We start from the raw sequence: 27,122 nt of genomic DNA, 5'->3' as shown, positions 1-27,122 counted from the left end.
CATCTGCACAGAGGGTCAGAGGGCAGGTGTGTGTGTGTGATACTGTGGAATGCAGCTCTGTGCACATCTGGCCACTCCATGCGAGCCTCCAGCACCACTACCCCGTCCCCCCATCTCAAACACCCCCACTCCCACATCCCTATCAGCTCCCTGACCACTGCAGCTCTCTCTCTCTGTCCGTGGAGGAGGGTGACAGGAAGCATGGAGATTTCTAAGACAGCCAGGCAAGGTGTTGAAGGACTGAGGTAGGAGGGAAATGTCTTTCCCTTCCACTTATGTACCGACCTGCAGCAACACTCCAATAGGGTTTTCAACGTTCAAATATCAGGCTATGGACAAGTAGACCATAATGTGAACGCTGCTCCACAGAGTTGATAGGTTAATGAATCATTCAAGTCGATTTGACAGACTATGGTGGGTGTCATAGTCTTCTTGATCTTCATAGCCTTCAAAGCCTTTTACCATAAAAGGTCTACCTCATCTTTAGGCCATTGAGCGCGCCGGGCGAAATACCAAGGAAGAGACAAGTGGAAGCTGGTGCACAAGATAACCATTTTTTGGGGGGTGAGCGTTGTAGACTGACGAAATTTACTGAGGAAGCAAAACATGACAATAAATAATTGTACAACTTGTGCTGTATTGCATTAGTATTCTAGGTTAGAACATTTGTTTGTAAACAGGATGTCAAACACACACCACATCCTTCATTCTGCAATAATCATATTCAGTCCACAGAGGGTGTCTGAAAAAACTCACCTGACTGACTCACCCACATAGTTTTGGTATTTAAAGTGACCCTGTCCTCTCTCTGCGTTTCAGATACAGAACCCATCATGGATTGGTGGCGGCAGCGGAGCGTCTCCTGTACCAGGCTGTGTAGTGCCCTGTGACTCAGTCACATCCTGTATGACCCCTCACCCTCACTCCGGCAGCGGCGTATCTGACTTCCTGGGCGTCCCGAACCCTGGGGGTCACATGGGACAGACACACATGGGCAGCCTGTTTGGGGGTCCTGGCATGGGGCCAGGGATCAACGGGTACGATCTGAACAGCATGGACCCAGACCGCAAGTCCTCCAGCATCGCCGCCTTGCGTATGAAGGCCAAGGAGCACAGTGCAGCCATCTCCTGGGCAACATGATGCCTCAACAGCAGCAGGACAGGGGCCTCTGGGAACCCCACCACGTCCAATCCAAGCCAAAGCAGAGAGGGGGGCCAGTCTGTGCTACTATAACAGAAATATTGATAATCTAAAATTATAATGATGATAAAAGCCATAGCAAATTGCTGAAGAGGAGAGAAAAGAGACAAATCTGGACAGTGCACTTCTTTATTTTGTGTCTCTGATGGGAGAGACCAGTGGACATCAGAGATGAACAACAGTCATTCAGTCAGTCAGTCAGGTAGTTAAAGCATGAGGTGAGAGGCAGGAAATCAAGAATCAGACCTATCCTTAAAGAGACAAATGAATTGGTTGCTTGTTGGAAACAATGTGCTGGTTATACAGTAGCTATAAACCATAACACAACAAAAATAACAAAAAAAGCCGAATAGATTTGAACCAATCCCTGCACTTATTCAGTTAATACAGGTAATGCTGTTTGTACAGATATTGAGATGCGTCTGCTAACACACCTGCTAGTGAGAGTCAACAAAGCTTTTTCTGTTCAGGTGTTATTATACTTTCTTGTTTTCCGGTATTTAAATTTGAAGTGTGTATTTCTTTATTCATTTTGATCCTGGTTTTGTCCCAGAATCCCTTGTCCCTTTCTGTCAGACTGTGTGCAACTATTCTCTCCACATAAACTGCAAACTGATATTCACATATTTACGTACATTCGGCCTGATTTGGGTCTGTGTGTACATTTGGGTTTCCTAAGGTCATTTTGGTCAGCTTCACTTCAAGGAGAGGGGTGTAGGTAACGGTCAAGCCCATAGCCGATCCATCTCCGTCAGACTAACTGAAAGAATGCTGATAAAATCAGTCATATACTTCAGTTTTGGAAAGAGGTAAACCATTTCAAAGGTAGCTTACTGTTTCTGGTATGCATGGTCAGCACCAGCATAGTTTAGGTTGGTGCTACCTTCCAACACTTAAATGTCAGATATAAATCCAGGTTTGTTTAAGTGCGGGCAGACAGAGAGCCCTACTTGCACCGCTGATGAGCCATCACTGAGCCAGAGAGGGACGGGGACGAGGAAGTGGTGTGTGTGGGTATGAGAGAGGTGCACAGCAGGCCTGCTGGGGGCTACAGGGTCTGGGAGCACCAGACAGGCTCAGCTCTGTTTGCAGGAGGAGATTCAAAGTGGACATGCCATTTCCTCCCTTGGCATTTCCTCACCTCACATTTCCACCTAGGGAGTTACAGGAAAAGTGCCCTCCAGTCCCATTGCCAGAAATAACACCCAGCGGCAGCCTTGAACAGCAGAGAGGCAGTGTAGATTATATAGACAGTTTTTGAGGGAGGATAATAAAATGGTGACTAATGCCGTCAATGTTGACCACTATCTCTTTTCATGCAAAGCCTCACTATAGTGGGATGGAATTGTCAATGGAGAACCTTTGGTGCTTTTGTTAGACATATTACTTTCTCTCCACACAAAATAAGCCGTCAGTCAGTTTTATACTGGGAACCCCAGGTCTCTTTCCACTTGGAGAAGACTTGTGAAGTGAATCCCTGTGAAACAGTTTGTTGAGGCAGAGGAGGGCTGTGAATTGGCTGCAGGTCATGATGGACTTGGGGGAACGTGTACTGCACAACTTTATTCCATCTCTCACTCACTGTTTATTTTCCTCTTGGAGAGAGCCGTCAGTAGGCACTTAGCAGCTCCACTCTGTTCCAAAACCAATGTGCTCTTATGCATCTCTTAGTCCCAGATGCAATGTATGTATGGCCTTTCGCTGTTAGAGACACATGTAAGTTCAATGCTGAATTTCCTGACGGTGTGTAAAGAATGTGGAGAGGCTACGTCCCATGAGAGAGGTGTCAGAGTAGCAGGCTGTCATAAAGACTGGATAGCACTCTAGCAGAGCTCTGAAAGACCTTATTTCCATGTTTGCATCAACATGATCACTTTACCAATGACAGTAGAGGTATGTTGTTAGAAATTCCTCATTCTCCGCAGTCAGCTGTCCTCCTGACAGCTTTAGTATGACGACTTGAGTTGAGCAGGCTGAATTTTGAGCCTGGCTTCATTAACTCTTTGGCATGGGGTCTGAGCAGGACCATTTCAAGAAAAACCACCAGCATGCCAGGATGAGGATCCGATTACAGCCCCCCGGCAACAAACAGATTCCCCCCCCTCCTAGCCACCCCCCAGCAACAAACAGATTCCCCCCCCTCCTAGCCACCCCCCAGCAACAAACAGATCCCTCCCCCTATAGTCCCCCGTCCCATCCCTGGCAACAAACAGATTCCCCTGTCCCACCCCTTATAGCCCCCCCCCCCCAGGGAACAACCGGATCCCCAGTCCCTGCACCTTAGTGTGGACATGGAACAATGTGGGGGGCAAACTGTATTCCGTGCTTTCAATGGCTCCATGTCACGATTCGCGGAGGTGACAGCAATAGTAGACGTGTTCCATCATCTTATGCATTATGAGCTTTCTGTTTTCCCAAAGGTTCCCATTTGGATCAAGTCAAAACAAAAGGTCTCATAGATTTGAAGCCAAATATGATACCCCATGCACCTTAAGCAGAGAATCCATTTCTAATTCTGTAACACAAGCCTCATTATTTCCCCTTTCACTCGGTAGCTCTGCTAGGATATTGTGGTATGTACGATCCAGGATGAACTGTCAGTATCTACACTAGGTAGCTCTGCTAGGATATTGTGGTATGTAAGATCCAGGATGACCTGTCAGCATCTACAGTAGGTAGCTCTGCTAGGATATTGTGGTATGTAAGATCCAGGATGAACTGTCAGCATCTACAAACAATGGGTCAGAAACCCTTTCCAAATGACGACTCAGATTGGATCCAGTTATACATGGCAGTTCAAGCCTAATGCATGAACATACTGCTGACAACACGGCTTGTCTCTGTGTTTGGAGGTGCTCTTCTGAGATTTGGAGATGGGGCCCCTGTGCTCTCATAGGCCGCTCTAAGGGGTTGCTGGGAGTGCGAACAGGCCACGGCGTTCCGGTGTTCTGGGAAAAGAACAGTGCACACAGCTGCGCTCAGGGGATAAATGCAAAACAAACATGCCTTGCACATGCTTCTCCTCAGCTGTCATGGCTCCATTTTCAAAGAAGCCCCCACACTGCACTAGGGCTCTCCCTCTCGCTCCTCTAGCCGAATGCCTGCCCCTCCGGCACTACGGCCATACACAGCTGCACAGCCAGGCTGCAGCCTTTTTAATTAACACTGGGACATCTGTGGACAGGGATTCTTTCTGGGATTGTGTGACAGAACAGACAGAGCCGCCAGTGGCCCTGTGCTTCAGGTTGGCCTATAGCTGTCTCTGACTAGGGCTTGTAGGGTTTACAGTGCTGGGTTGGGTGCTTCTCAGAGCTCAAACACACATGAAGCTCAGGTCGACACAGAGTTGATTTGTTTACCTTTTTCGACATGTTTTTGAAAACGTTTTAAGTTCTTTATTTATAGACATGTTCTGTTATCTGCAGTTCTCTATGAATTGAGAAGGACAAAACCGAAAGCTCAGTGTTAAAGACTGCAGAAACGTAGAAGCCCATATGAAGCCTTCTTGGATGAATCACAGGTTAATATGTAAATATTCTCTTTCTCATCTACCCTAATCGAGGCACAGCTTGCCTTAGGGCCTTAACTGATTAGATATGCAGAATTTAAGTAGTTGCGAAACAGCTTGTATATCAGCTAATCCTGTTGTAGCCTGCAGGGGTCCCAGTCTGTCCCTCGGTGATGATGTCACCTTTCACACCACCCCTATCATTTCTAATACTACTGAAGCAGGGCAATAAAAATAAGTAAATACTTATTATAATATAAAACTGTGTGTTGTGTGTGCATGTAAAAAAAACAATGTTTTAATGTAAATTGGACTGATTTACAGTAATTTACAAAGACCCTTGAAATGTTACTAATTTGATGTAAAGTATTGCTTTATCTTTGTGAGATACTTGTGGGTTGGTTTTTGAGTGATCCTTCTGAAGGGGGTGGGTGTTCTTGGTTTTTGAGTGATCCTTCTGAAGGGGGTGGGTGTTCTTGGTTTGAGTTTCCAAGTATTTTGAAAGGTTTTTGTGGCTTTAAGCTATATTGTACGCCTTTTTAATTAATGATGGTATACTTTTACTTGTGTTCATGTTCTCATATATACTTTGTGTGAGTTACTATAGTACAGTAAGTTATTGCACTTACATCATATTTTAGAAAATTGTTTTACAAGCATTGAGAGCAAAACTGTTGTTCATCACATACTTATTTAAGAAACACACACACACACAAAACTGCATCAACTACATTTTTTTTAATGGATAACTGAAGTGCAGCTTCAATTGTCACGAGTAATTTCATATAGTTCCCGCCAATTATTTAAAGATCCAGTGCAGTCCAAAACGTGATTTTCCTGCTTTTATATATTCCACACTATGAGGTTGTAATAATACTGTGAAATGGTGAAAATCATAATGGACTTTTAGTGTAAGAGCTGTTTGAAAAGATTGCATGAAATGCCAGCCTGTTGTGGTGGGATGGAGTTTTGGTCTGCCTGGTGTCAACACCAGAGTTACAACCTGCTCTGCCAATAACAGCTGGTGTTGTTCTCCCCTCCCCATTCAGACCACTCCCAGACAGTCGAGCAAAATTCTCACTTCAGAAATTGCTCTTTGCTAAGAAGTTATTTTTGCTTCTTTTTGACCATTTGAATTGAAATAACAGTAAGGTACTTTACTGTTACCCTGAAATAATTCTATATTGCGATTAAAAAGGCTGCATTGGACCTTTAAACAAACAATAAAACACATTTAGTCAAAGAGGTCAGAGCTCTTTGACAAGCTTTCTATGCTGTTGTGTGGTGGGAATGATGCTACTGCAGAAGGATTCCTACTCTCACGGAAACATCCTACATTTAAAGACTGGGATGTTTTTAGGATGGCAAGACTCAGAGGAGTCATTAAGAGTAGCAGTTTTCACAATGTCCTGCAGCAATGGGCAACACATGTAGTAACGTGTGTGGAGATTTTGGGGATTCTGGTGTTCTGTTTTTACTGATGTCTATATAAATTAGGATGGAGGGGTGGGAGGGCCTTCAATAAAAATCTAGTGTAAAAAAAGAAACGCGTCCATCTTCTTGCATTTACATATCATCTACCTCATATGTACCATGATTGCATCAGTTGCAGTGACAGCCTAAAATCCCTCAGTATTTCAGACATGAGGGATGAAATGAGACCTCCTAACCTCCAAGAATGTCACGCAGTCGACAAAAATACTAACAGCGTTCCTTTGAACTGCTGACATTGTACAGGGTGGATTAGGGAGCGTGTATTAACAGGTGACAGGCGAGGCTGAACAGTGGTGCTGCACACGGCCTGGCTGTCACAACAGCCCTGGTCAGACATGGGCTTTCACCAAATCAAAATGAGGACAGAGAGCGTGACTGACACAGAGGCTTGCTACTGGTGACTGTGCATGAGAAAACCACTCCAATAAACATGCATACAACATCGTCATCCACATCTAGAACACTTCCGATTACGTTTTTTTCAACTTCCTCTGTTCTCCAGTAGCTGAATTTCCTCTTCACTTTGCTCCTCAATTCATGCACCTTGGTTGGAGTCCGGCAGCACCATTGTTCCTTTCTTTAATCCCAGGCCAATGAAAAACATCTTTATTTAGCATGTATTTCTTCACTAAGTCATATTTATATATATTTTGGGACACATTTATCACAAACAACAATCCTTACACAAGTAAAAAAACAAAACAAAAAAGGCAATATTGACATTTTAAAAAGTGTGTGCTGACAAACTTGAAATGCTTAGGACATTCCTTTAGAGAGATGAGCAAGCCTACACAGACTAACAGAAAGATAAAACAAAAAGAGACATCAAAATTGGGGAGTTGTACAACCTGGTGCCTACATCTCCATGAAGCAGACAGTCCAATGTCACCGCATCAGTTACAGTACCTTCCCTACTATACCAGACTAGATGTTACTGCAATAGTTCATTATGAAGCACAACACTTTATAAAAGGTCATTCAAATGTCCAGATACCGGTCATTCTTTTGAAAAGTGTTAGCAGTAGAACAGTTGGCAGTAAATATATAGTGTACATATTATTTGCGATATATCCTCTATGCAGAGAAAGCGGACCATACACCTCTGCAGTGCTCACACTAAACAAATAAAAATTGCTCATGCCATGAAATGACCTTAGACGAGAAGCGCCCTCTAACACTACCTTGTCTCATATTATTTATCATTTTAAAAAATTCATCAGTTCGAGATAAATGACATGGGATATATTATCTCTACTGTTCAGCATATTACACAACTGCTGTGTTTGGCAGACAGCAGCGGCAGACAGCAGCGGCAGACAGCAGTCCTGACTCACATGTAGCACCGGTGTGATTTATATACACTGACCCCAGATCAGCCAAAGAGCCCACGGGGCCTCTGGTTCAAATACAGCAGCAGTGGACATACACAGACTTGTCATCTCTCAGTCGCACAGTAGATTCTGTCCAGCCAACCAATGAGCACACACACCTCATCTCTCAGTCGCACAGTAGATTCTGTCCAGCCAACCAATGAGCACACACACCTCATCTCTCAGTCGCACAGTAGATTCTGTCCAGCCAACCAATGAGCACACACACCTCATCTCTCAGTCGCACAGTAGATTCTGTCCAGCCAACCAATGAGCACACACACCTCATCTCTCAGTCGCACAGTAGATTCTGTCCAGCCAACCAATGAGCACGCACACCTCATCTCTCAGTCGCACAGTAGATTCTGTCCAGCCAACCAATGAGCACGCACACCTCATCTCTCAGTCGCACAGTAGATTCTGTCCAGCCAACCAATGAGCACACACACTTCATCTCTCAGTCACACAGTAGATTCTGTCCAGCCAACCAATGAGCACACACACCTCATCTCTCAGTCGCACAGTAGATTCTGTCCAGCCAACCAATGAGCACACACACCTCATCTCTCAGTCGCACAGTAGATTCTGTCCAGCCAACCAATGAGCACGCACACCTCATCTCTCAGTCGCACAGTAGATTCTGTCCAGCCAACCAATGAGCACGCACACCTCATCTCTCAGTCGCACAGTAGATTCTGTCCAGCCAACCAATGAGCACACACACCTCATCTCTCAGTCGCACAGTAGATTCTGTCCAGCCAACCAATGAGCACACACACCTCATCTCTCACCACTTCTAATTCAAACCAGTATTTAGGAAAGGAAACAATACAGGCTCCCAACCCCACACCACCCTACAGAGAACAACAACCTTCCAGGTTCTATATGGACAGAGATAAACTCTTCTATGTCTCCCCTGAACTAGAAGATGCTGGGTATGTATGGGTGTCTGGGGGTTGCTGGGCCACAGCCCTGTCCGGTCAGAGACTGCCGATGTTGGGGAAACTCTTGAGCTTCTCTGGGAAGTCGTCCTTGTAGAGGACTGGGTCTGCACGGTGTTCCACTACCTTCAGGGGCATGGTGCCGAACACCGACGCAAACTTGTTGATGCACTCCGATCTGGGGAAATGTACAGAAGTTACCGGCGTTAACATTGAGGCAATCAACCACAGGAAAAATACAAATAAAACACGTTCAGATATTGTATGTCCACTACTACCTCTATGAATATTGATTTGGCATATACACACCATTTCTAGAGTAGCTAGGCGATGAGCATGCTCAGTGCAGGACGTACCTCTCTACCATGTGTGTCTGGTCCAGGGACAGACCGTCAATGGCTGTGCACTCAGGACACTTGAACTTCTTCCTTGGGGTCACCTAAATGGAACCAGGACATTGAGCTTTACAAATCTACCATTGCTACACAACTAAGAAACATACAGTACAGAATCTACTGTGTGGTGAGATCAAATCCCTGTGCTGATGAGACAGGTCTAATACCGTCACAGTACTGCTTAAAGGGATACTTCGGGATTTGGGCAATGAAGCCCTTTATCTATTTCTCCAGATGAACCTGTGGATACCGTTTTGTCTCTGCATGCAGTTTGAAGGATGTTGCCAACTAGCTTTAGCGCAATTGCTAGCATGCAAGTAAATACCATAGAATTACAATCATTGTGCTAATGCTAGTTAGCATTGGCTTGCAAAACTACCTCCAACTTCCTTCATACCGGAGACAGAGACATACAAATGGTATCCATTAGTTCATCTGACACTGGGGAAGTAGATTAAGGACTTCATTGCCCAAATCCTGAAATATCCCTTTAAGTTGCAGTTCTCTAGAATGTGATAAACCCATTAGATGAAGTCATGCTAGTTGTGACAGCAGGTCCAGCAGTGGTTGTTGCAGCAGAGTGTGATTGAGGGCTGTTGCGCTGAGGGAGGATGTTGTGCTGCTGTATACCTGAGTGGTCATTAAAAGGCCACGGCATGCTGCTTGCATACCGAGGAGAAACAGCTGTATGCTCATTAAAGGGGTGATGTATGGCCTTCCTCTGTCTCACCCACCCCACCAGTCCATCTTACTCCAGACAGGAGATCAGTTCTGAGGAGGACGTGTGGGAGATATGTGGGGTGGGGGGGGTAGCCTACTGCGGGCACAGAGGGAGGGAGTAGGCATGGCTTTGACGGTGGGGTGAGTGAGCCCTGGTGAGCTTAGGAAAACATAGTCGGAGGAGGAGTGGCAGTCAGTGACACCCAGATAAGAGAGGTTAAGGTTGGGCTTTAGGGGCGGCCTCTGCACCTGGACACGGTCACTGCGTGGTGGAGGTATCAGGGGGCACAGAGGGGTGAGAACTGATCAGAGACAGAGTCTATCAGGACAGGAAGAAACAAATGTTTCTGCATTCTGGGAGTTGGAGTTACAGCCTTCAGCTTCCTGATATGTGGTGCATGTTGTAGTACTGCTCCTAATGAGATATTAACATAGCTCCGTCCCAAATGCCACCCCATAGGGCTCTGGTCAAAAGTAGTGCACCATTATAGGGAATAGAATGCAATTCGGGACGCAAGCCATGGCTCTGGTGAACATACAACATTGAATTTGACCCCCTAAGGACCTAATGTCAGCATAATGGGTTGGGTAGGACTGTTGTGTTCAGGTGGTGGGACAACGTTGTGCACTGTTCTGTACCTTTATGGGGGCCTTGCCAGTGATGTTGGCCACCAGGAAGTTGATGGCGATATCCTCACAGTTCATATGAGCATCCACCCAGTTCTTGATGTCTCCTGGCATCTTGTAAGTGTACAGGTAGTTGAAGTACTGGAAAGGAAAGAAGCCAGTGTTACTCAACATCAAAATCAGCAAGCAGTGGAAACTACAAGCAGATAAATAGTGAAATACATGTCATCCTACTCACTGGTGACATGATAAATGAGTCTAACCTCTGAAAAGAGGGATGTGTTTTCTCAGAAGTACTTGCTTTGAATCAAAAGGAAAGCTTTTGGTTGACAGTGAGACAGATAACCTAACCTCACCTATGACTCTTCCATCCTCTCTCTCTCTCTGTGTGACCTAACCCTGCCCCCTCCCCATACTGGGCCTGGCAGGGGGACAGAGGGAGGAGGGGCTTCTGTCTGAGGCTAACCTTGTGGTAGAAGGCTGCTCCAGTCAGAACCATGGACACCTCGTTGGTCCACTCGGACTCGTACTTCCACTTCCCCATCTCGTGGTCCCACAGGTGGAGCCGACCCGGGTACCCCACCAACCGGTCTGGGAACTCCCTCCACACCTGAGGGACATGGCGGGGGAAAGAGACGGTTAGACACAAATTACAGGTTTTCCAGGAATTTGGGGAAAGTTCCAAGTTAATGGAATTTGGCAACACTAAAAACATTCCAAGTAGCCTCCTTTCACTTTCTTCAAGGTAGTGCTAGAAGACCGCTATCACGGAGATACTTTGAGCCCCAAAGTTCACTTTAAAGAGATGAAAGCTACAGGCCCTCTCTGTGATGGGCAGAGAAGTGTGTGGAGACTGGATACCGGAGCCCAGCAGCGTGTCCCGCTATCGGACCCAGCGAGAGGCAGTAGTGCCAGACAGCCTTCCTTCCCCACAGCAGCCTGCCTCTCATTTCATGTCATTATCCTCAAATTGTCCTCAATTGTCTCAATAGGTCCTAAATGCCTTCAGGTGAGTGCCAAGCTGGGCTGTAGGCATGGACAGCATCAGCTCTGGCCTGTCACCATCTGTCACACATCAAACATATCTCCAGCACCCGGCAGCCGCCTCACATATAGCCTTACTGGAGGCTGACTTAAGCTCCCTGGATGAGTTTAAACTCTGGGGTCAGCTCTAAGTGGCCTGTGTTTACCTGCCAGTATGAATGCACTCAGCCCAAGGTCAAACATTTGGGGTGACATCTCCCAGGCGTGATACAGGGTATCCTCTCTCTCACCTCATAGCCAAACTGTAGTTCATCAGACGTCAGCATGATGATGTCATCGTCGATGGCCAGCACGGCCTCAGTCTCGATCTCGTCGTAGGGGAAGAAGCGGTTGCTGAGCTTGTTCTCTTTGGTGCGCACCACCTTGAGAGGCGCGGCAATCTTCGGCCATAAAGAATCTAACCGAGGGATAGAGACCAAGGGAATGAATGATAAGACTACATTATACAGACAGGTCAGAGAATCTAACCGAGGGACAGAGACCAAGGGAATGAGTGATAAGACTACATTATACAGACAGGTCAGAGAATCTAACCGAGGGACAGAGATCAAGGGAATGAGTGATAAGACTACATTATACAGACAGGTCAGAGAATCTAACCGAGGGACAGAGACCAAGGGAATGAGTGATAAGACTACATTATACAGACAGGTCAGAGAATCTAACCGAGGGACAGAGACCAAGGGAATGAATGACAAGAATACATTATACAGACAGGTCAGAGAGTCTAACCGAGGGATAGAGACCAAGGGAATGAATGATAAGACTACATTATACAGACAGGTCATAGAAAATCCATTCTATCAATGCAATGGAGGCCTTGGCAAACGGGTCAGTTAGCATTGTGTGCTACTTGAGAAGCTGCAAGACATTAAGCAAACTGTGAAAACTACTTCCACACATTCCAAATCTGACAGTATATATTGCGTCACCCACCTACACCTAAGACATCAAACCAGACTTCTAGTTTTCTAGGTCAAACTAACATCTAGACTTCAGTTGGAGAGGTGTGGAGTTGGGTTGCCATCAAGGGAGACGTTTCAAAATGGCAATCCTAGTGGAAAGTACACTAGCAGTAAAACTACAATCACTGACTCGAATCGCAACGCCAACTTGAATCATGTGCAAGCCTGACCACACCAAGATTCCTCTCAAGGCAGAGCAACAAAGTTAGCTTTTTTAAAAGTAGTGTTTAGTGAGCTTGGGAAGTGTCCATGGCACGGAGCAGTCAGACAGATGGCACAGAATGTGTCACCCCATTAAGGCTCTAACTGGGGCCTGACAAGCAGGCAGCGCTCCCACCGACGAGCTCTGAACGTCTCCACACTAAACTGTCAACGGGAGAACTGCTGTGATATATTCAAGGGCTTTCTTCTCTCTCTCTCTCTTTCCTCCTCTCTTTTCCAAAGATGAGCTGGGAGATGTGTGCAGTGCAGGGTGAAATCTCCAAAACAAAGGTTAGTAGCTTAGCTCTGATTTAGCCTGGAATCCTGCTGCAATCCCCATCTCTCCTGTAGTTACCTCGACCTTCATGCTCTGCAGCTCCATAACTGTCTTTGACCAATGTGAAAAACAGGTTTCTTCAGGTCATAATGCTAAGATTGTATGAGTGAACAAATAAACTATGAAGTTAATCATGACAAACAAACACAGTACAATCTCTGTGCATGTCAGAAGCACAATCAGGCCTTGTGAGGATGAGGAGGAAATCCGTCCTCATCCCAAGCAGAGACCCTGAGTTGACCCATGAACGGCCCCTTGTTAATTCTAATGGGTCACAAAGCTCTGGCCAGGCTCCACTGACGCCTCTAATCAAAGGCAACACTGGGCCATTAGAGTGAGCTTCAAAGTGGCTCGCTGCTTCATTACATTACACAACTCTATGCAGAGGACAGATTTCATTCCCTGCCGTTCCCTGAGCTGTCAGTGTTAAGGGGCGCCATAAACAGCCGCATACCTAAATCGCCTTGTTAAGAGGAATCATTAGAGCGAAAGCCACAATAAATAATGACTAATATCAGCTTACTCTGAAACATCTCTAATGGGCTCTAAATGAGGGCTGTGGCAGGAGGACAGACAGGCAGCACTAGCAGAACACTGCACACTGTTTGATGAAGTGGAGTGTCTGTAGTGGACAGTATATCAACATGAATGAAAGGCCTCTACGTCGTCTGGCTTGCCAGTACTGAGGAGACCTGTTGACATCGGAAGGTTAGAATGAGGTGGCTGCTGCAGCACCGAGTAGGGAACCAGTTTCCTGATTCTCAACACGAAGCAAAGCCAGAGAGAGGTTTGGCTCCAGCCTCGAGCATGTCATGCTTTTCAGGGTCTAAACTTATAGAGAGACGGGTCTTGGCTGCTGAAGCTATCATCACTCATCTGGTTCACATCAAGAGCTCCATCTTGTGTATTAAACCATGGCATGGTGAAATAACCACTTCTTCTCACATCAAGTTGGCAGTTAACATGGAGTGTTCAGCCACTTTCCCATTCCTTGTGTGTATCGATCTGCCAACTTCAGTCGATCTCTAAACAGAGATAACATTTTTTGGGATTCTATGATAGCTATGAAGTAAGGCAATCTAAACAGAACACCAATATCCCATCTTTGAACATCCAACAAACATCCAACAAAGCATCATCGTTGTCACTGAAAAGGTTAACTCATGAAAACTCCTATTGCTGGTGTGCTTGTTTAAGGGTAATATTTGAATCAATAATGGGTTTAATGAACAATATGGGGAAGGGAGGGTTAGAATCAGAGGTGTATTCATGAGGAACCAAACAGAAGAACATCTACCAAAATGGAGAGGGACTACCTAAACCTGTCCAATAAGAAACGTATTTTAGTTTCAGCCCCTCAAAAAAATTGATTTTGCAAAACGTTACGCTACGGTGTGTGCTAATGAATACAGCCTAGGGCTCACCTTCAGGGGGACTCTTGTTCTGGTTGTTCCACACCACCAGTAGCTTGGCCAGGCTGGGAACCTTGGAGATCTCAGTGATGACCCGGAAGAGGCTCTCGATACGGTCGTAGGTCAGCACCACAGCAGTGAACCCTGGGGACCTCGGTGGGATGAGAGGCAGGAACAGAGGGCTGTTCACACTCGACCACTTCTACAGAGGACAAGAGACCAAAAAGGTTAGTCACGCTCTCCTACAATGCATGTATGTATGCCTTCATTTGTCTGCCATCCTGGCCTGTGACATGTTTTCCATCGTGATTTAAGCTGCCATTCCATTGCTTGATTCAGCAGTGAAGTCACCTGCAGTGATTGCCATACAATGGCTTTACTAGGGAACAGAAATAATCTATTAATTCATTTGAAAGATTAATAGACTCACAACCGGGAATGCCAAGCACCCAGCGTGAAGTAGTCTGGAAAGCCAAGCACACTAAGAAACGAGCGGTAGCGGAGCTGTTTCAGGAGCACAGCTTAGAGAGTGTGTAATACAGAGACAAAGAGCTCCACCCTCATCTCAGGTACATGTGTAAGTTGAGTCCACACACTGACTTGGCAGTCTTGGCCTCTCCTGCTGTTTCTACACTGCTGCTTTGGGATATTATAAGTGACGTTTTGTCATGAAGCTCTGGTGAGCGCCATGCAGCAGAGGTCCAGATGAGTTTTAGTGGGGAGAGAGAGAGGGGGGAGGCAGGGGAGAGAGAGAGGGGGGGGGGCAGGGGGGAGAGAGAGAGAGGGGGGAGGCAGGGGAGAGAGAGAGAGCGAGAGGGGGGAGGCAGGGGGATGCAGGCGACGGTGTCGGCGACTGTCTACTGCCAGTGTGGGACTTGGCTCCTCTTCCTGGCCCCGTCTTAAAATGGCCCGTTAACTCTGGAAGATGCAGACCCTAGCCTAGATCAAGTGACGCTGTAAAATAAAATACTGGCAGTGCAGAGAGCCCTATGATGCAGTGACACACACAAGGAGACATAATATATATATATACACACACAATGGGACAATGAGACACTCAATCCAGACCTCTGAACTAACATATAGACAACTGACATTTTGAGTAACGCGATTATACAAGAGTAACAATATGTCAACATGTGACACAGGAGACTCACTGCAGTAGCTTAAAGTGCTCTACAATGCAGGTTCTCTCATCTACAGGGTCAACTTCAACGCGACCGTTCTCTGTTAGCAGGAGCATTATGTTGACTGGATGATGTGGTTTTAACCCTTAATTAACTGTCAAACACTACAACAGTAGCATTTTCAAATAAAGGAGGTTGCAGCTGACTTAATCAACTGTACCAAAGGTCCCCCAAAGCCTCCAGACCTCCACTAGAGACATGTGCTAACCTCATAGGGAGGGATTGGAGATTTGAAATAAAAGTGTGGGCTTCTTGAAGTGCTTCTCTGTTCTGCTGCAGACAGGTGACCACAGACAGACTGGTGTTTCTGTGGCTCTTCCAACAGCGTCCACCATGTCTGTCACCATAAACATGGTCACCTCATATACCCTACATCAGTCAGTGCTCACCAATAAAAATAAAAAAGCTCAACTTTACTAGCAAACGGAAACTTCTCTGGGGTGGTGTGACACTGACATACAAGCAGAGGGGGAAATAATTAAACTAAACACGGTGACACATTAGTGGTGAGATGAAGAGGAAAAGGACAACTTAAGTCATTTGTCAGATGACATAAACAAGATGAAAGAAAGACAGCCACTTCTCCAATGTTAATGAGCCCAGTTAAATTTAGTTTACTGCTTACAATGATCAATTTACACAAAAACGGGATGATGCAGCCATTTGGGTGATTTAGGCTATACATTATTGTGGTGGTGTTAGGAAAAGTAGATTGACGCAAATCATTGTAAACATAGAGAACAAGATGGCATTTGAGTGTTTGACAAACAGTGTTTTCTCCACAATAACAAATGATTTTCAATGGCAATGTGGAAGTAGCAGCAGCTCCAGTGATGACTGGAGGCAGGTCCATCTAGCCAGCAGGGGGGCTTTGATTTGTGTGGTTTGTGATGATTGCCTAACAGTGATTAATGGAGAAGCAGAGATGGTGAAGCCGTCACATCTTCAAGAGTCCTGATATGAGCACATTCACAGTGCAGGCTTCGTCTGCGCTCTACCAGTGAAGGAATCGTCTGGCCAGGTTTCTTGGCCCATTTAAACCACTGAACAAGCCCCGACTTAGCCTAAATTCAAACATTAGATGTCCCCTAATGGTCAAGGTCAAGTTTAAGAAATAATCAGTTGCCATTTTCCAAGAATACACATTCTATGAAAGGTGTAATTAATTGGACCGACACCACCCTTTTTAGCAAACCACGGTGCATTGTTTAGTGTGCACCCAATTGTGTGTTCACACCGTTCCAAACTAAGGGAGAAAACACACCAAAGCTCAGAAGACAAAAACACTCCAAACCAGTCTGATATGAAAGCCCCCTACGGTACAAAGCCTCCTAACCTTCAGGCACCTTTCAGAGGCTGAACAGGTGACTACCATGGATTACCCGTTTCGCCGAACAAAAAGCATCCCGTCTGTCCCTCCCTAGCCTGAAAACCCTTCTAAAGGCACTGCTACTAGCAGAGAGCCTGTGAAATGTGCTTTCAATTATGACCCCGAACGAAGGATACAGAACAGCAGAGAAAAAACAACTGCTTGATTTATTTAGTGTCCTGTTCCAATTCTGCTCGATGTGTTTCCACTGAATACGTAGAGATAGCACTTCTCCAGCATTGGAACGGTAACAGGTCTGTGGCCCTGCACAACTAACCTCTTGTGAGCAGGGGCTGAGACAGCACACCTAAATGATGACGATTGGTTGGGAAAAAAGGCAGACAGGAGTCTGACAGAGAGAGGTGGGTAATGTCAAGTGTAACTGTTGCTTAACCAGCTACCCACTCCAAAGAAAAAGGCAATACTAGCTGTGATTGAGCAGTTGGCTAGAGTAGAAAGTAATTAGTCTTGAAGAGCTTTGAATTACTCCGAGAAGCCAAGTGTTGTAAACATACCTTCAGTCAGAGTCAGCTGACTTGTTCAGACCAACATATCACAAACCATTGGTAGGACTGTCCAATAAGAGGAGGAACATGGGCCACAGACAGACAGACAGGACGGAGGGCGGAGCTGCATGTGATGTCTTTGGGGACTGCAGCAGATCAGGCAGGGCTGATTAACAGCCCCTGAGAGGTGATAGCTGAGCCAAGCTGTCTGCATCCCCACACTCCCACAACCACAGAGAGGTTACTTACACACACACACACACACACACACACACGAACACTCCTTAAACCGTGTTCTCTCACACATACACAATGACTCAAACACTAAGGCATGTATTTTTCACCGCACTGGAGGCATCCTCCCAGTGCAGAACTGCTGACACAAACACACTGGCTGTTTCAGCAGTACTGGGTGTTTACCAAGCAGCCAAAGACCGCTAGACTACATGTGTGGAGAAAGGGACCTATAAAGAGGAAGCTGGCCTGCCACCCAGCCGATACACTGGGAAAGACTTACCTGGGAAAACTGTCATATCTGTCACTGAGGGAGTCAGTCACTGTGTTTTTCTGTTTTGAGAGGCCAGCACAGTAGTGTCAGGTCACACATCAATACCAGACACTGCAGACTGCACCCCCATAAATATGACTCGTATGTCTAAGAAGATTCAGTGGTTAACCGCAGTAAAAAACAATAACATTATTAGTGGTGTAGGCTAGAGGGGCATAGATTATAGCAGGCTCCAATGGAAGACTGAGGTATCCAATCATGTTAAAACACATCTAGCCTAAAACGCATCTTTCCACTCTTTAAAGACCTAGCAACTAGAGGATTACTCACCACCACAGGGGGGTTGTTCCACTGTTCGTAGGTGCGGGCAGCATAGGGGTAGATGCGGTCATTGATGATCTGAAGCGTTGTCATACCGATGGCCTTCATGGAGCTGAAGTAAGCGTCCCAGAACCAGCGGGCCTGAGGAGAACAGAGTTGTTTTGGAGTAAAAACATATGGTCTGGGCCCTGGACAAACAGACAAGTTGTCATGAACATGAACACACATTCAGAAGGCATCCCAGTGACTGGAGAACAGGAAGGACTGCTCTAGATGGTTAGAATCTCTAACAGCATCTGTCCTACAGCAGGCCAAGACCTTCTACAACTCACCTGACTTTCAAAGCACAGGGCAGCCAAATATCAACCTGGCCAGTGGTTCCAACCTCTTTCTGCTACTGTATTTTACTCTTCCAGTAGTACCCCCTCATGTGTATTTTTACCAGTAGACCTATGGTCTCATGAGTCTTCTCAAGTACCCCCAGTGGTCCTAGTAAACCTGGTTGGGACCCCCTGCTTAAGGCCCATTGGGACTATAATACATGTTTGATCCAAGATGTATGCAAACTATGTACACATCTACTTTTAGTTTTCACTACTAGTCCATGGTAACAACAAGGAGCATTACAGTGCCCGAGGGGAAGGTGCAGCCTAGCAGTCAATCATATTTCAATGCAGATGTTACTAGTACAACATCCCCAGGTAGCACCCCAGCTTCCTTGGTGCTCCCCTCCCACTGATCCATTAGGAGACATCAAGGGACAGCTATGGAGGGAGAGGAGCCCATAAGAGTTAATGATCATTAAAACAGAACTGTCTCCTGCCAGGAGGCACCATGTCAGTGTGACCTGACTCCAACTCAGCAGGTCCTAGGTGACCCTGAGTGCAGCACACTTTAACAAGCACATGTCGGAGGTCCATACTGGATCCCTCAACTCCAACTGACATTTGACTGGTTAGCCAGAGCACACCCCGGAAACTATTCGCACAGCCAGAAACTCAAGATATTAATAGCATATTTGTTGGGTGAGAATAAGACCCCCAGCTGAAGACGATCTCCTCTGTTTTGGATTAGGAGCAGAGGAGGATCAAGCAACAAATAGACAACAGCAACAACAGTGCACAAAAGGAAAACTGCAATGCAGCAAACACAGTGATAGCATTGGCTGCTACAGCTTAGCCAATGAGCCAACCGTTTTGCTAGAGCTGTGGTAGTCTTGGCCTGGCTACAGGGCTCTGTCCTTCCATAGCAGTGGAGCAGCTTGGCCTGGTGTTTTTGTTGTCGTATAGTCCAGAGAGCTCTCAGCAGCACATGAGAAGGGACCAGCCCCCACTCCACACCCCCATCCTTAGTCCCCTTTAACACAGGAGAAATACAAAAACAGCGTTTATTTTTATGGAGGGGGTGAGGAGTATTCAAAAAGACTTTCTAATCTCAGGGGAACCCAACGGCCCATAAATCAGCCAGTGATGAAAGTTTCCTTTCCGACCGGGAGGAGGCAAAAAGCAAACTGCTCCGGCCTAAGAGGCCCGCTCCGCCCCCTCCCAGCGCCTGCAGGAATTTTTATGAGGGAAGAAGAGACGGAGTCACAGCAGAGAAAAAGGGCAGAGGGGTCTGCTTCACTGCAGCACTGTCGTTCCCTTCCTCTAACATACAGCGCTGGACTAAGGAGACTGAACTCTCTTTGAGGTGTTCTTGGACTTGGACCATAAACAACATCCATCAATTCAAAACTGATTTGGTTAATCTAGGCTACTGAAACTAAAATAAATGTAACTACTTGCACCTCTTAATAAGATATAAATATTGTAAAAGTAAAATTGTCATGGTGAACAATTACTTAGCACAAACTTGCTTAGGAGGACATTGTAGTATTACCACAATGACAGACAACTGATCATCAATAGTGGTTCCTGTGGGACTGAGAAATCATAATAATAGCCAGAATTTCACGACCAGGGTCAAGGGAATGACCCAGTCCACCATCTCTTTCTCTAGCTATACTCTGCTGTCCGTCAACTCCTTTTAGACAGGGAGGGTTCAGACAGGATTACATTGGGCTTGGTACTATAGCTGCAGCCCTGTGATTGACAAGTACTAATTTCAGCTGTACTGATCTAACAAAGCATGTATTCTATTCCTAGGGTCTGATACAAACAAGGCTCAGAGGAAAGCCTCAGGTGACCACCACTAACATTTAGCAGCTGTTAAGCACTTAGGTCCCAAATTGTGAGCTATGTGGATACTACCACATCAAATGTTGAAATCCTTTTTTTCTCCTGAAATGATGCTGCTGGCTACTGATGGATTAGGAGTTTTACATTTGACCTTAGTTGTGAGGCCCTGTATAAGTGAGACAGAATGTCTCCTCAATTATCCAATTATCATTCAATTCAGGACTTAGTATATCATACAGATAGTCAATCAAAGCTGACACAGTCATCATGAGTAAGGCTGTGTTATTCTGATCTTTTTTCCACTAATTGGCCTTTTGACCAATCACATCAGATCTTTTTCACAGCTGATGTGATTGGTCAAAAGACCAATTAGTGGAAAAAAGATCAGCAGTGTGTATTTTAGGCATACTAGCCATATGGTCAGAGACCTTTTAAACCCATAAAGGACTGAAGATGACAGTGTGGAATTCAGAACCACTGAGGAGGGAAAGGCAGTTAGGCTCTCTGTTGTACAGTGAGTAAATACTTCACTTCAGCTCTTCAATAAGATCAATCAGAAAAAAATATATATCTTCCTACAGCTCTTAGAAAAATTTAAGGGAAGAAAAAATACATAATTTTGCACACGTCCAAGTGAGTTAGAGTTGACAATGTGTTGTCTATACTATTGACAATGTCAAGTCTTTATGGGGGACCAACTCAGTGATTCCCAGTGTCCTCTCCTCTCCAGCCAGTGAATGTGAGTGAGGAGTCTCTCCAGATGTGTACAGGTGTGGACTGATTTGGAATGGGCTCTACGGCGCCCCATAAATCCTGGATAAGATGGGCCTTTGTGCTCCGGCCCCACCCCACCCGTACACGTCCTGAGCCCAGCTCCAACACCCTCCTCCAGTCAGTCCTGCAGGGGCCACAGGCACGCGCATGGCAGTGACATACCTACGCCTCACGTTCCCCTGGCTTAAGATGTACTCACTACTCAACTCAGACCAATATGATTTGGTTGTGTTCCTCTGATCTCCAGTGAATTGATACAATGTTTATTATCAGTATTTTTTTTTACTCCAAACAAACTACAATCCTTATCAGTCCTCATCTCTACTGAGAACCTTTTCCTGACAGGAAGACAACTGATTACACATCTCATTACTAAATTCCAAGCCCTAGACACAGACAAACTGTCAGAGAAACACTAAGAGCAGTGGATAAGCATTTCAGATCCCCACAGCTACAGAGACAGGAGGGGGAGCCTCAAGGGAAGACATGTTCAAGGCTTGGCGAATGAAACAACTCCAACAGGGTTTCTGAGCTGTGGGGCTGATATGTCTGTTTGGCCAGTCTAATTGGTAAATGGACTAGCGTTGATACAAGGGAATGAGAAACAGCTTGGACGTGCAGAGCTCTCTGAGGGCTTTCACTTCTGTTTATTGAGGCTCAGTTGGACCAGTGAAAGGAGGGGATTTGTCATTGATTTGGCGCGACTGAAACTAACACTGAAGAACCTTTATTAAGAGCTTTTTAATCAAGATTGGGAACATGACGAGACAATCCAAACAGACAACAGGACAGAAACTCTCATCCTAAGGGCCCATTACAACGTGTCTCTCACCCTTCAGTCTGCCTGTGTTATGGCTTCCATTGGGCCGACAGTGAGGCACGCGTCTCCCAGGTTGGAATGGGAGCGTGAATGTCACAGCTCCTTTGACCCCGTCTTCACACTAACTTAACCTGAGAGGGCCGGAGGCACTTTCTCCTGAGGCGTATTCATCTGGAAATAGACTATTACTACAACTCTATAAAGACTGCATTTCCCTATATGTGCATAGAAAAATCCCCAGGAAAGGGATTCAGTCTATTTGAATGTTCGCTGAAGAAAAGCTGTGATCTGACTGTCACCTGTCTTTGCATCTCCTCCACCTGCCTGTGAGGGATACTCTTCAAGATGGTGTACATCTCTGGGAGCTTCTCCTCTGGAATGACCACGGATGCCCTGTACAATACACACACACACACACAAATGTCAGTCAGTATCAATGGCAAACACGGCCACTGTTATTAAACTAGATCAGAAATCCCAATACGAGCTCAGAAAATCTAATGCAGAGATATGTGTTGAAGTTGGAGTGAGATCATGAGCAGTGTCTTTAGCAGACCTCTTCCAGTCGAGGACCTCAGAGAAGGGCAGGATGTAGGAGTCTGCTAGGATGACAGGGACACAGCCAGCCTGCAGCACATCACTGAGGGTGGCCTGTCCCAGCCGAGCCCCACGCAGCACCACACAGAACGACGACTCCTGGGGAACACAGATTACCACGAGGTATTACAGTATCATAGCCATATCAACAGTACATAGTTTAATGACATAGCCGTCGCCAAACTAAGAAAGCTTAGACGGGTCAAAAACAGACTAACACAATATTAGTGAGCAGCTTGTGTTTGGTCAAATGACTGCATGAACTGTCGATGTTGCCTCCCATATGGAAGAGTTTAGGGTGGGGAGGGCAATGTCATGGTGGACCAATTACAGATGTTAAAAGTATACAAGCAGGCAACCTAAAATATTATTCTAAAATACAGGCATCACTTATAGCGAACCTTTCCAATATCAGAGGTGGAGAAGGGGGGTGCTTTCACTGAGATTCTGCCACCACACCATCAACCTCCACCCCTCTAGTACCTCTCCTTGGTGGGACGTACCCCAGATGTGCGGCTATGCTGCACCCATACCAGATGATAAGCACACTTCCTGTCTAGACAGGCCAGAGACGGGCTGGAGATGCACTCTGAGCAGACAGACAACGCAGAGAGGCACACTGGCTGACTGACTGCCACAGGCATTGTTGTAGTTTCCCAGGTATACTCTGCATAAAGTTACCCACATAGATAGACTGCTAACTCTTAGAGATGACCTACACAGCTGAGCAGAGCCCTCTTAAATGCATTTAAGTCAGATCTGCATGGTCATTATCAATGTTAAACATCAATTTCCCCCTAAGCTGTGTAATGTCTACAAGTGTGTGTACATGTTAGTCTAAATGGTAGCAGGTCTCTGTGTGCGTCTCACCTGGAGGATCAGGGGGTAGTCGAACACCTGGCCCTTGTAGCAGCGTTTCCTCGCTGAGGCGACTCCCTGAGAGAGGTTGCTGCACTTGTCCAGGAGGAGCAGAGCCTCCCCGTTCTCCTCCTTCAGCCTCTCCAGCTCTGCCCGGTACTCACGGTGGATGGCCGTCTGAGACGACAGAATGAAGTAGCGCCGGGGCCTGCAACGGGACGGGGACACCATTAGAAACAATGTAAATCTCTGTGGTCGATGGTGACTTTAAAAGATAACTTCCCAAATGTTCCCACTGTCACATGAAGTGAGGATGCCTGTTGTCTTGCTTGAGGAAGCGATAAGAGTCCTAATCTAGGTGCGGAAGTGTGGGCGGTGGTGTTGCTGCTCACCCAGGCTGTCTCTCGGGCAGCTCTACGTCTGCAGACAGAGGGCTGTACACAGGGATGCTGACGTCATAACCCTGCCTGTAGGTCCACGTGGAGAAGCCTCCCCCTGCAAGCAGAGCCCTATAACACACGTATCCAATGTTACACCACTGTCACATAGGCTTACTTAGTTAAGACGGAGAGAAGAGACAGCTATACAGAACTTTGCAGCAAGACAATACATGACAGATGTGCAGATACCCTGGCTGTTTCTTGTCATATCTGCTGAACAACGCTATTGAGTAACATGAAGATTAAGAAGTATTCACCTGGACAAAAATAGGCTGCCTAAACCTCATCCTTTTGGAGATGTGTATATGTAATGGTTACATGAGAACTGACGAACAATCTTTATGGCGTCCTACCTGTGGATGCAAGGACAACCTCACGCACACACACTGGCCTATATATACACACACACAGCTGGTTCTGATGAGGCCCCACGCCAAATGGAGCACAGCTGGATGAGCCCAGGAAATTCCCTACAGCTCCAGATAAGTGTTCATCGTCTCAGGGCTTTCGGTTCATAAAACCCACCTTTTCCACCCAAAAGGAGCGAGCAGCCAAGAGCAAGGCTGGGAAACATGGCCTCTCTCTGTGGCAGTAAATACCAGGAGATGAGGATGTCTGCCCGCTCAAGGCCGCTAGAGGTTCTGTCATCTCTGGACTACTTTTAAGTAGTACGTTCATCTTAGTTGAATATTTTTCAAGCCCCCCTGTAATTATATGCAAGTACTGTAGTTGTGTTGGAGATAAGATGGAACTGAATCTGGATTAGCTAGTCAAGTCAAACTACAAAATATGGAGCGAAAAAACTAATTTAATAAAAACTATGAGTCAATTTAACAAAAATAAAAAATGTATAAATCTCTGAACATAACATCAGACTAAAGGACACGGAAAGAAAACTGAAAGCTAAGATAACGCCATGCTTCCCTCTAGTGGTGGTCTTGGTAGAACAATATGTGCCTGGCAGTAACTCTGCTAACAAACACTGATTATTCACGCTGGAGTAAATATTAGCTGGAAGTCAAGGTTGGTTGATGAACAAAAAAACAATAATGTGAGTTTATCCAACTATGTTCATTGTAATTGACTTTCATTTTTCCTGTGCTGGGTTTATTAAGGTTACCTGTCTCTTGGTACATCAAGGGCTGTGTTGTAGTCTGGAGGTCCTCCAGGTAACATGTTGAACAGAAGGTGGTTCATCCCTTTGTCCCACCTGGAAACAAACATCTTTAGGGGTCAAAAACCGACAAATGTGTGCACTTAGATATCTGAAATGGGCTGATAGATCAATGTGGTAGATGAGAGCGGGGGAAGGATGAATGACAGAGGGTAAAGAAGGATAAATACATATGAAGAGAACTCCCAGCTTCGGGTGGAGGAGATAACAGTGCGACCCGAGCAGTGTGCAGGAAAGGTTACCTGGGGAGCATGGCCAGAGCCTGGGCAGTCTCCCGGATGCGCAGAGAGTTCTGATTGAGCACATCAATAGAGGGCACGAATAGGCATGCCCTGGTGACATCATCAGTGTAGAACTCACTGTCGGAGATGGCACTGAGCAGGTCATTGTATTCTCGAGACAGGCCTGTGCTGCTGATTGGCACTCCTCCCTCATCCACAAAACGCTGCAGAGGATAGATGTACACCTGCCAGACAGAGGGTCATTTATGATGGTCCACTTTAGCTGCTGTTGGTTCAAAAGACAAGGTTCAGAGACTAACAATAGCAGATGAAACTAACTTCACGTATCTGTAATTTGTGACATGTGATGATGGAAACTAGGCACACCTTGATTCTATTCTTAGGGTTGTAGCCACATCGATACACATCAAAACAAGTGTGCATTCTGCAGCTAAGGTCCCCTCTCTCAGGAATAGGGTTGGAGACAGGCAGTTGGACGAGAGGTGCATCGTGCACGCTGCGTCGGTCCAGGCTCCAGTCTGCCGTTGATTCGATGGAGTGTGGCCAGAACTGGAACATCCCTGTGGCGATGAGTCCCAACAGCACCACAGAGAACAGGGTGATGTAGTAGATGCGGTGCTTGGTTTTCATCCGTGGAATCAGAGCCGGGCCCCGTGAACTGTACTTTCCAGACGCGCACATGCTGAGCCTGACCATTCAACAATTTTGAGAGAGACAGAAATAAATATATGGCTCCTGGTCCGTTGACACACTGCCAGGGTATGTATCAACAGTCTAAAATGACTTCCTCTCCTAGATGAAATGAAGCCATGTTGGACTACTGTTACAGCAAGAAATAAACAAGTTACTGTAACGTTACTTGGCCTTGCCTAAAAGAGCCAATCAGGTCTCTTTATAAAAAACTACGTAACGACTTTAACCCAGTGACCGCTTACAACATTAGCTGTCAATCAAAGGCATTCTGTGAGGTAAAACTAGCTAACGATAACAGGCTAAACTGAACAACTATCTAATATAACTTAAATACACTGGCAGCAAACTCAATTTAGCTAGCAGACTGGTTGACGAGTTAGCTATATTGACGATCAATGAAAACTTAATAGATTCGCGAAAAGCAACTAGTTTAGTCGGCGTTTATTATAAAATACCAACTATATATATAGTGTATGTAGCTAGCTAACATCACACTTCTCATGATAAACTGAAATCTTGAAAAGTAAAAACAAGTGGCCAGCTAGCTTCAAGCTTAACTAGCTAGCATGTTTATGCAGCAGACTTCGATTTGATCAGTAAACTTACATTCACGCTTGACCGGTGCGAAGTCGATCACAAACTGTTAATTCATACCCTCTTCTTAGCTAAGCGGCAAAGCCATAATGTATAGTTTTTATACATTTAACGTTAGGTAGATAACATCAATACCGTTTAATTAGCTATCGTGTGAATAATTTGATTTCCGGAAGTGGAACTCTTCTTCGCCTGTCAGAAACCCGTGGGCGACTCTGCATGCACTGGCTATAGTCCCACCTACTAAGGCGGAGTATCATCACACCCACCCAGTAGCATATAGATTTATTTCACAAGAGACATTGTTTTTCTCCACTTAATTATACTGTCTCTTTAACTTAATTTGTGAATGGATAGCTATAACCTGGCATGAAATAGCTATATATGACTTTATAATTTACATGTGAATATTTACTTGAATGTGCAATCAACAGAAGCATAATGTCAGACATCCAGATAGGGCCGAGATCATTTCAAACCAAAGCCAGCTGACATTTGGGCTGTTATGTAGGTTGCTACCACTGTTCTCCCACCGCACAACCACCATTATGGTAGGCCTATCTAGCTAAAAAAATATATATATATATATATATGCAGCTTGTTGAGAGGTTAGCAAATAGAAATTACATTTAAAAAAAGTTCCAAGTA

At 45.7% G+C, this 27,122-nt stretch overlaps 2 protein-coding genes across 3 annotated transcripts in view; one reads left to right on the top strand and one right to left on the bottom strand.

The window, feature by feature from the left end:
• The window catches only part of LOC110506670 (homeobox protein aristaless-like 4), a 25,707-nt gene extending 20,355 nt beyond the window's left edge, over nucleotides 1–5,352 (top strand). Inside the window, exon 4 of the mRNA XM_021586461.2 lies at nucleotides 820–5,352. Within this exon, the coding sequence (XP_021442136.2) occupies nucleotides 820–1,140 (321 nt within the window). The 3' untranslated portion in view covers nucleotides 1,141–5,352. The remainder of the gene's footprint in view (nucleotides 1–819) is intronic.
• An 88-nt stretch (nucleotides 5,353–5,440) lies between these two features.
• Nucleotides 5,441–26,696, bottom strand: LOC110506669 (exostosin-2). 2 transcript variants are annotated; one of them, XM_036964478.1, is made up of 15 exons: nucleotides 26,487–26,696; nucleotides 25,554–25,875; nucleotides 25,188–25,411; nucleotides 24,892–24,981; nucleotides 23,724–23,840; nucleotides 23,344–23,539; nucleotides 22,433–22,572; nucleotides 22,176–22,269; nucleotides 18,115–18,246; nucleotides 14,227–14,416; nucleotides 11,530–11,696; nucleotides 10,722–10,865; nucleotides 10,268–10,396; nucleotides 8,870–8,952; nucleotides 5,441–8,691 (listed from the first exon to the last, which is right to left on the bottom strand). In XM_036964478.1, coding segments are annotated over exons 1-15 (2,169 nt in total). In that variant the 5' UTR covers nucleotides 26,489–26,696; the 3' UTR covers nucleotides 5,441–8,552. The 2 variants fall into 2 exon arrangements, with proteins under 2 accessions (XP_036820373.1, XP_036820372.1); XM_036964477.1 differs by lacking the exon at nucleotides 26,487–26,696 and having other exon boundaries at nucleotides 25,554–25,883.
• Between the last annotated feature and the right edge of the window lie 426 nt (nucleotides 26,697–27,122).

This window comes from Oncorhynchus mykiss, chromosome 26 (genome assembly GCF_013265735.2).
Source record: "Oncorhynchus mykiss isolate Arlee chromosome 26, USDA_OmykA_1.1, whole genome shotgun sequence".
NCBI lineage: Eukaryota > Metazoa > Chordata > Actinopteri > Salmoniformes > Salmonidae > Oncorhynchus > Oncorhynchus mykiss.
Note: the sequence above shows the minus strand (reverse complement) of the source record. Positions and strands in the feature narration are given on the sequence as shown.

Excerpts from the sequence above, each read along its gene's own strand:
- LOC110506669 (XM_036964477.1), bottom strand. The coding sequence starts at position 25,883 with ATGGTCAGGCTCAGCATGTGCGCGTCTGGAAAGTACAGTTCACGGGGC. Across the intron at positions 14,417-18,114 it reads GGAACAACCCCCCTGTGGTG|AAGTGGTCGAGTGTGAACAG; the intron begins GTGAGTAATCCT and ends TGTCCTCTGTAG. Across the intron at positions 8,953-10,267 it reads CTGGCAAGGCCCCCATAAAG|GTGACCCCAAGGAAGAAGTT; the intron begins GTACAGAACAGT and ends GGTTCCATTTAG.